General features: G+C 56.7%; 4 protein-coding genes across 4 annotated transcripts; 2 read left to right on the top strand and 2 right to left on the bottom strand.

Annotated features, from left to right (window-relative positions):
- The first annotated feature begins 408 nt into the window (after positions 1-408).
- SDRG_11263 (AGC/AKT protein kinase) lies at positions 409-1,944 on the top strand. The gene is made up of 3 exons (XM_008617294.1): positions 409-1,200; positions 1,249-1,513; positions 1,563-1,944. Exons 1-3 carry the CDS (start codon positions 431-433, stop codon positions 1,803-1,805), a joined length of 1,278 nt encoding a protein of 425 aa, XP_008615516.1. The 5' UTR covers positions 409-430; the 3' UTR covers positions 1,806-1,944.
- A 1,083-nt stretch (positions 1,945-3,027) lies between these two features.
- On the bottom strand, positions 3,028-3,649 carry SDRG_11262 (hypothetical protein). The gene has a single exon (XM_008617293.1). The coding sequence runs from the start codon at positions 3,620-3,622 to the stop codon at positions 3,134-3,136; it is 489 nt and encodes a 162-aa protein (XP_008615515.1). The 5' UTR covers positions 3,623-3,649; the 3' UTR covers positions 3,028-3,133.
- A 404-nt stretch (positions 3,650-4,053) lies between these two features.
- On the bottom strand, positions 4,054-5,575 carry SDRG_11261 (hypothetical protein). Its single transcript, XM_008617292.1, has one exon. The coding sequence runs from the start codon at positions 5,438-5,440 to the stop codon at positions 4,154-4,156; it is 1,287 nt and encodes a 428-aa protein (XP_008615514.1). The 5' UTR covers positions 5,441-5,575; the 3' UTR covers positions 4,054-4,153.
- Positions 5,576-5,830: 255 nt separating this feature from the next.
- On the top strand, positions 5,831-7,870 carry SDRG_11260 (hypothetical protein; the record flags this gene model as incomplete). Its single annotated transcript, XM_008617291.1, has 6 exons — positions 5,831-6,175; positions 6,226-6,414; positions 6,470-6,682; positions 6,735-6,953; positions 7,009-7,163; positions 7,216-7,870. 6 exons carry the CDS (start codon positions 5,831-5,833, stop codon positions 7,868-7,870), a joined length of 1,776 nt encoding a protein of 591 aa, XP_008615513.1.

Genomic DNA, 7,870 nt, shown 5'->3' with positions numbered 1-7,870 from the left:
CGCACCGTCCCTCGTCGCCACGTACCATGTATAATTGAAGTCTGATTGTTATGCGCCTCATAGGTCACCGTCCAAGTGTGTGTACTGGGACGACCCTGCCTCGTTCTTGGCGCCTTTTCCCCAACACGAAATAAGAAGAAAAGAATAGGCTTCGAATTTCGTAAAAGAAACTCTGTTTGTTCTTTTATTAATAAAAGACAGACGCTGCAGAGCCGAACAGATCTTAACCGATCAGAACCACCCGGTGGCGCCGTGTAGCCAATCATGGGCGACAAGCATTGCACAAGTCTTTAAATACACACAGAGCCTGCCCACATTTATGGCTATGCGGATATTGCACTCAACCTTTATATGTATTCTTATAGGCTGAAAGGAATAAATCCACGGAAGCTCATTGGTCGACTTTCCTGCCCGATTATATTTCGACTGGATGTTTCACAAGCGTGGCTCGCAGCATTTGATAACAAGGTGGGAAGCGGCAGCATCTCATCGTGTCATCTTCGCAGCCTTCGTCGTCCTTGGCCTCGCCGCCTCGTCTAGCCAAGCGCCAACGGAGAGCACGACCACCAACCAAATGACGGACGAAGCGTGCACGCAGCGCGGCGCCGAGTCGCCGACTAGCAGTTGCGCTCTAGATGTGCTTGCGGCCGGCCTGTCCAACCAAGAAGCGATCGAAGACGGGCTCGCGCGGCGGCCATCGCTGAAGCGATCGCTTGAGGCAGACACCGAGGTCGAGCCCTCAGACCTGCAGCTTCTCAAGGTCATTGGCCGCGGCACATTTGCTCAGCAAGTGGCGCTCGCCAAGGATCGGCACACCTCCAACGTGTACGCGGTCAAGAGCTGTGATAAGCAAAACCTCGTGCAGCGCAAGCAAGTCGTGCATACATGGACGGAGAAGAAGATCCTCGAGCAGCTCCGAGGCCACCCCTTCGTCGTGACGCTCTTTTCCACTTTTGCGACGCCGGACGAAGTCCACTTCGTGCTCGAGTACTGCCCCGGTGGCGAGCTCTTCTACCACCTGCACCAGCACGATCATTTCAACGAGGCAATCGTGCGCTTCTACGCGGCAGAAGTCCTTTGTGCGCTCAAGTCTCTGCACGGCGCAAACATTGTGTACCGCGACCTGAAACCCGAGAACGTCCTCCTCGACGCGCAGGGCCACATTCGACTCGCGGACTTTGGCTTCTGCAAAGACCTCGGGTACGTCGTTTTGCTCAGCGTAGAGCCGAATGCCAAAACGTTATGTAGGGACTCGGATCGAACGTACTCGTTCTGCGGCTCGCCTGAGTACTTATCCCCCGAAATGATTGCGCGCAGAGGCCACTCGACCGCAACGGACATGTGGTCCTTTGGCTGCTTTTGCTACGAGTTAGCGGTCGGCCACCCGCCATTCCAACTGCACGAGGACTCGCTTCCTGACCTCTTCAAAGCGATCCGCGCTAGTCGTGTGTATTACCCGCCGGAACTCAGTCCGACCTTCGTCACGTTCCTCAAAGGATGCCTCGAGACAGACGTACGTGCGACAACACACCGAAGTGTACATCATGCCATGTCACTCATAGATCACGACGCGACTCACGGCATCGAAGGCCATGGACGAGCCATTCTTCGACGGCGTCGACTGGAACAACGTGTGGGCACGCCAGAACGAACCACCGTTCCAGCCTTGCGTGCTCGGCTCCGAGTGCACGCGCAACTTTGACGACGACTTTACTTCCGAGAGCCCACGATCGCCCATTTGGGGCATCGCTCCGCACAAGCGCAATCAGTCGGTGCCGTCCTCGGATGTGTTCACTGACTTTTGATCGTGCCACGTGTACAAGCATAGTATACATCAAACGTGTGATATTTTCCACGTCTTGTGGACCCCGTATTTAGTTGATTGTGAGCGCCGCCACAATATAGAGTAATAACTTGAGCTGTGTGTGCTGTGTGTGTCGGTGATTTTTTTGTTAATGCCTCCTGTTCAAGCTCATCGACAAGCAAGTATGAGCCCTAACCCTCTCACGGCTAGCGTATTGAGGCGCAATTTTGTGAACGAGAGGGAACTATTCGTGGACTCTTTGAATTTATATACGCTGCAGATGGGTTTCATCAATTACACGAGGAATTCAATTGAGTGTCGTATTTGATTTACCCTCACAGCACCAGCGCTACATACAACCTTTCGAAGACCCCACTTTCCTCCCCACTACGGTAGCGTTCGAACCCTGCAATGCGGGGATGGCAATGGCCCTCAAGCACCCCAAAATTCCAGGAAACAAATTCGGACGACGCTTTAATCTACAGCTTCCCTAAAAATGTCGCTCTGATCTAATTTCCCTCAATAACACCTACAATTAATAGAACACAACCACTGCCACCACAGGCATCGCAAACCATCAAAAAGTCCAATGCCCGTAGTGTTCCTGCCGGGCGTGCAACGGCAGATGTGTCAAACAAGTACGGGGAGGTCTAGTTGGCCCTTCTGCTGTTTCCACATAACGGTAGTACGCATAGCGAGCAACGCGTTGCAGCCAAACGCGTGTATCCTGTGTGCAGTGTAGAGCTCACCGGTTGTGCGTCTTCGTACTTGGTTGCCAGCGGTGTCGACTTGACGACGGTGCGGTTCTTTGCAGCTGTGGCGGCAAATATTCGCCTCGCGACACATCCTCCCGTGTTCTGTGATGCGCGACTGTCTCGGTGGGCTTGCTTCAACCATGACGACATCGATGTGCGTTTTTATATGTCCACGCCACGTTTTCCCGCTTGATCGCACTTTTGACGGGAAACACACAGTGGGCGATTTCAGAAAAACGCGATGCACGTGGGTCGAAGCAGTTGCCTGTTCCACCAGCAAATACACTAACAAATACACTGTAGCAAGCACGAACCTTGCTCGCATCTTGGAAGTATCTTGTTCGAATCCATGGGTGCACCCACTCCGTTCGAGCTCCCTCGTGGCAACTCCTCGTGGTATGATCGATCCTCCGCCAGGGCGCGATGGACTGGTACAATGGGAAGTGAATCGGCGTTTGGAATCGTAGCTTAGCTTTGAAATCGTGTCGTTGTGTTTATATAGGTTATAGGTAGTAGAGTACTTGAATCGCGCCAGCAGACGCCGTAAATAAGATGAGCGGACTTGCTTCCGAGCTCAAACAGCAATGCACTCGTCCTTGATCACAACGTCGTCGTCGGCGAGCGTAAAAAACTCATCCTTCACTAGCACGTCGTCGTTGCCGTGGTTGTCACTCGGCGAGACCCCGAGCGCTTCCAAGATGTCAAGCCATTCGGTCTCGGAGACGTCAAAGACGTTGGTCGCGCCACCGAACGGAATGGGCCCGTCGACCGCTGTCGGGCTCTTGAGCGCCTTGTGCATTGACCGCTTCTTGGTCGCATATGCTTTCTGGATCGAGTTGGCCTTGGCGCGGTGGTACTCGCAGAGAGAGTGCAGGTGGCCGTTCTTCTTGGTCGTGCGCGCATTGAGGCACTTCTTGTACACGTACTTGCACGTACTCTCTTCTTCAACAGCTTCACGCGCCATGCTGCTTCTTGGTCCAGTTGGAAAATGACGCGGATGAAGATGATGGAGGAAGCAAGCCGAGTTGACTTGGCCGCCCGTCTGATCCAGACGACCGCTCATTGGCCGCAGGCCAGTGCAATCTGGTCCTTGCTGCCCTCCATTTAAATACCCACTTTGACCTTAAACTTGGCATTCGTATGCAAACGAGAGAACACACGTTTAAATTCCGCCATAGCAGCTGGTCGCCCAGAAAGGCCAGCCGTGGCGCCACGCTTGGATACATCTTTGTGTGGTCAGGGCGCGCCGCCGGCACCAAGTCTGGCCACTTGGATACTGCTGTACGCAACCGAATGAAGTCTCAACAACCATCCATGGCGCGTGCATGCACCAGCTTGGAGGCCGCAGAAACAAGCGTCACATTAAACGCTAGCCCCAATGCATCGAAACGATGACCCACAAGACGGCTGTGATCAAGGGAGAGTAGCACCCCCGTGTTCGATGGCCTGTGACAGTCGCACGCAACTGCGCCGCCACGGAAAAACGTCCACGCAGTGGCAGCTCTTGCAGTGGCATGATGGCAAGAAGCGATGATGCTTTTAAAATAATACTAATCTATCGCACGACTGGAAAGACGACGAAGCGGACCGACGATCACGGGTGCAGCCTCGAGTCACGCCAGTCGTCGGCAGAGCCCAGGTGCCAATCAACGCCCGCCGACTCGAGACTAATGCGCGGCGCGTCGTCTGTCATGTAGCTGTCGCGCTCGCCATCGTGCCACTCGGCAATGCTGCTTGTAGTTGCGTCATCGTCCTCTTGGCTCAAGTGCCCGCTGAACGAGTGGCCATCCTGCCATTGGGACCAGTTGGACTGCGCACTGAGCATCTTCGGGAACGCTGGGTCGTGCGCGGGTGTTGGGGGCTCATCGTCGTCGTCGACAACGCTCGACTCGAGCGCATGGGAGCTTGATCCCTTGCTTAGGCGTTCCTGCCATGATGGGTACGTCGCGCGGAGCGTCGTCGAAATATTGCCTGGAAACTCTGGACGAATGTTGAACGCCGACCAGCGCGCCTTGTGCACGTCGGGGCCGAAATGCTGCGGATGCGAGAGGACTACCATGTCGTCGAGGTCGTCGTTCTCAAGGGGCTCATCACCCTCGCTCATGAAGCTCAGTTTGGACATGCGCATGCTCGAGGACGGGTCGACACTGCTGTAGCCACTTGTGACGATGTTTTCGCACGGCGTGAGAACCTCGTAGGACACGACGCTGCTTTCCATGAGGTCGACGTCGACGCTGTTCGAGTCGAACGGTCGCTGGTCCCCGCGGGGCGTGAAGGATTCGAATGAGTCCATGGTTTTCCGATGACGTGACGCGCGCCGCCGGAAGAGCACAAAGAGCACGACCGCGACAACCGCGACGTTTGCAGCTGCGATCGCGACATAAAACTTCCACGACGCGCCGGCCGCGGCGACTGGAGGTGAAGAAGCTGGCGGCGCGGAGCTAGCAACCTCCTTCGCCATCGTCGGCACGGCTTCGCGCATCGGTTGGATCGTTGGCGCGTCCGTTGTGATGACAGCCTCGGGAAGTGGAGTGGGTGCTATTGTTGTCGTTGGTGTCGGCGTTGTTTGTGTCGGTGGGGGTGTCGTGGTCGGTGCTTGGGTCGTTGTGGGCTCTGGGGTCACCGTGGTGGGTGGCGGTGTCGTACTTGGAGGCGGCGATGTGGTTGTTGGGGGCGGTGTCACCGTGGATGGCGACGGGCTTGGTGTCGGGGGGTCCGTCGGCACGGGACTTGGCGTTGGCGGCGTCGTGACTGTCACGGGTGTCGCAGTCGGCGTGTCGTTCTGCGCCGTCATATTGGCACACACGACGGCAGGCATGCGTGTGGACGCTAAGAGGACGAGCGACAGCCAGAGATGCAGGACGACCGGTCGGCAGCGCATCGTGGGCGTCGTATCGGGGAAGCACCGATTGAAGTTTTGTCGACACCCGCCTCATGGCCAATGCAGTCACGCTTTTACCGCGGGTACGTGTTTCAGCAGCGCATACTGAGACGCAGTGAGGCTGCTACACACGGCGTTGTGATGACCCCCGTTGAGGTGACCAATGGCTGCGACTCGGATTTTGTATCGGAGGGCGTTCTCCACATGGCCAGGAGGTCCAGGCCACGACAGATGTACTCGAATCGCATGGCATTACACCACAGCCATGCCACCTTATTGGTGGCTTCAACCTAGCATGGCCGCGAGGCTATTGGCTACAGGTGACGAATCACATCGCTCCATGGACTCTGCACGTGCGTTGATTGGTGCTCTTCAAGATCGCGTTGCCTGATGGACGACGACCCGCTACGCCTCGTGCAGGACATAGTCGCCGGCGACGCGACGCTTCTCGCATATGCCCATGGCTCGCCTCGCTCCTTGTCACCGACGAAGATGCTTCCGGAAGCTTACATATCGGCTGCGTGCTCGGATCTTATGGACGAAATGGATGGCGTCGAATCCGAGCTCTCGCGCTGCACCGCCAGCGCGCACGGTAGTGTGCGCTCGCCGAGTGCCATGGACTCGACCACTGCTCGCTTTGACGCCATGCTGGCAAATTTGGAGCGCGAGTCTCGATGTGTGTCTGAGAAAAGCAGCGACACCAACCGTCCAAGGGGACTCGCCAGCGTCACCCATGTACTCTCCTCGTTGCAAGTTGCGGTAGGATTGCTCTCATGCAAGCGTAGGACGGCACCTCCTTGTCGCTTGGACGACGCCCATGTTATACACCGGCGCGTGTCCAGCCCCCATCTGCGTCTTCGTCATTCGAGTCGTCAAGCAGGCCAAGCTTAGAGTGGGCTTACGTACGCAAGGCGGATGCCGAAACCGCGGAGCTCGTTGACACGACCAAGAAGCAACTCTCGCACGACAATCAAGTGCGTAAGGAGGGATCCGACGCGCAACGCATCCAGCTCATATTACTTATTCTAGGCGCTACTGGCGCGCATCCGACAGGACCTCTTAAGTCAGCGACAGCGAGAGCTCAACGACATTCTTCTGCGCAACGAGCATCAAATGGAGCTCGAGAAGCAAAGCCTCGTGGACAAGCTCTGTGTTGAGTCCAAACTGCGGCGAGCAGCGCTTCAGGCGGAGCTTGACGAAGAGCGCACACGCGTCATCCACGCCATCGAAGCTGCGCATCACGTCCGCCTTTTTTCCAAGCTGCAATAGTTTCGAGTTCCTTGGTTACTTGTAGACAGAAGAGGCCAAGGTGGAAGACGAGGCGCGAGCCGCCCTGGCGCGCGAACTCCAAGCTGAGCGCGAAATTTCTGCGAGCAAACTACTTGCATCTCGTGAAGCATCGCTGGCAAAGGTGCGCGCCGAGACCCTTGAACGGCATGACAGAGTGATGCGGGAAGAGCTCGATAAGCTCGAGGACGCCCTTTCCATGGGATCAAAGCTTCGTTTGGATCAAGTAGGATGCTGGATGTACGCCAAGGTTGTCTGACGCTGCGAAAACGCCTCTTTAGCTGCAGCAGCAGCTTACCCGTCAAGCGCAAGCCAAGCTCTGCGACGTCGAGGCCAGAGCCAAGGTCGCTCTCGAGAAAGAATTAGAGACTTTGTCCAGCGGTCACGCGACACAACTCACGACTAAAGTACACGCGATGCAATCCCACCTTGCGGAGTTGCCCCCTTTGCTAAATGTGTCGTGTTTTCACATACACCGATGCCAATAGGCAGCACCGCATCGAAGTTGCGCGCCTACAACACAAGCTTTCCATCGACGAGACGCGGGTTCTGAACGACGTCACCTTGCAGATGCACGACATACACACAACCAACCTACGGGACCTTGAAGCGCGTCACAGAGACGAGAGTGCCAGGCGGTGCCAGGAGCTCCAGGTTGCATACGAAAAGGAATTTGCGGCGCGCTTGGCGACTGTGACTGCGTCACTCGAGGCCGACCTCGCACAGCGCACGGAGGTGTACGTGCGCGCACAACGTGCCGAAGTGGCGACAGCTCTCGAGAGTGCGACGGCGCGCTTCCACCAGCGGCTCGACCGACTCCTGCGCGAGTTGCGCTTGGTTGCGGGCAAAGTCCCACCATCCACTAGGTTACATACGGTGCAAACACTTGCCGACGTTGCCACGTGGGTCGACGCGGTCGCGTCCGAGGTCGCTGACGTGGCAGGCCAGCAGGCAGGCCTCCTGGACGCGCTTGAGAAGCTCGCCAAGCAGCTCGTCGCCGCGCGCCGCGAGAAATCTGACCTTGAAGCCGAGGTCCAACGTGCGATAAAGCAACTCGACGAGAAGGACCGCGCGTGCCAGCAGCTGTACCTCGCCAACGAGAGTCTACTCCAGCGCCTGCGGGAACCAACAGTCAAGCCGTAA

The sequence above is a fragment of the Saprolegnia diclina genome (assembly GCF_000281045.1).
Source record: "Saprolegnia diclina VS20 unplaced genomic scaffold supercont1.40, whole genome shotgun sequence".
NCBI lineage: Eukaryota > Oomycota > Saprolegniomycetes > Saprolegniales > Saprolegniaceae > Saprolegnia > Saprolegnia diclina.
The sequence above is the reverse complement of the archived record's forward strand: the minus strand, read 5'-3'. Positions and strand labels throughout refer to the sequence as shown.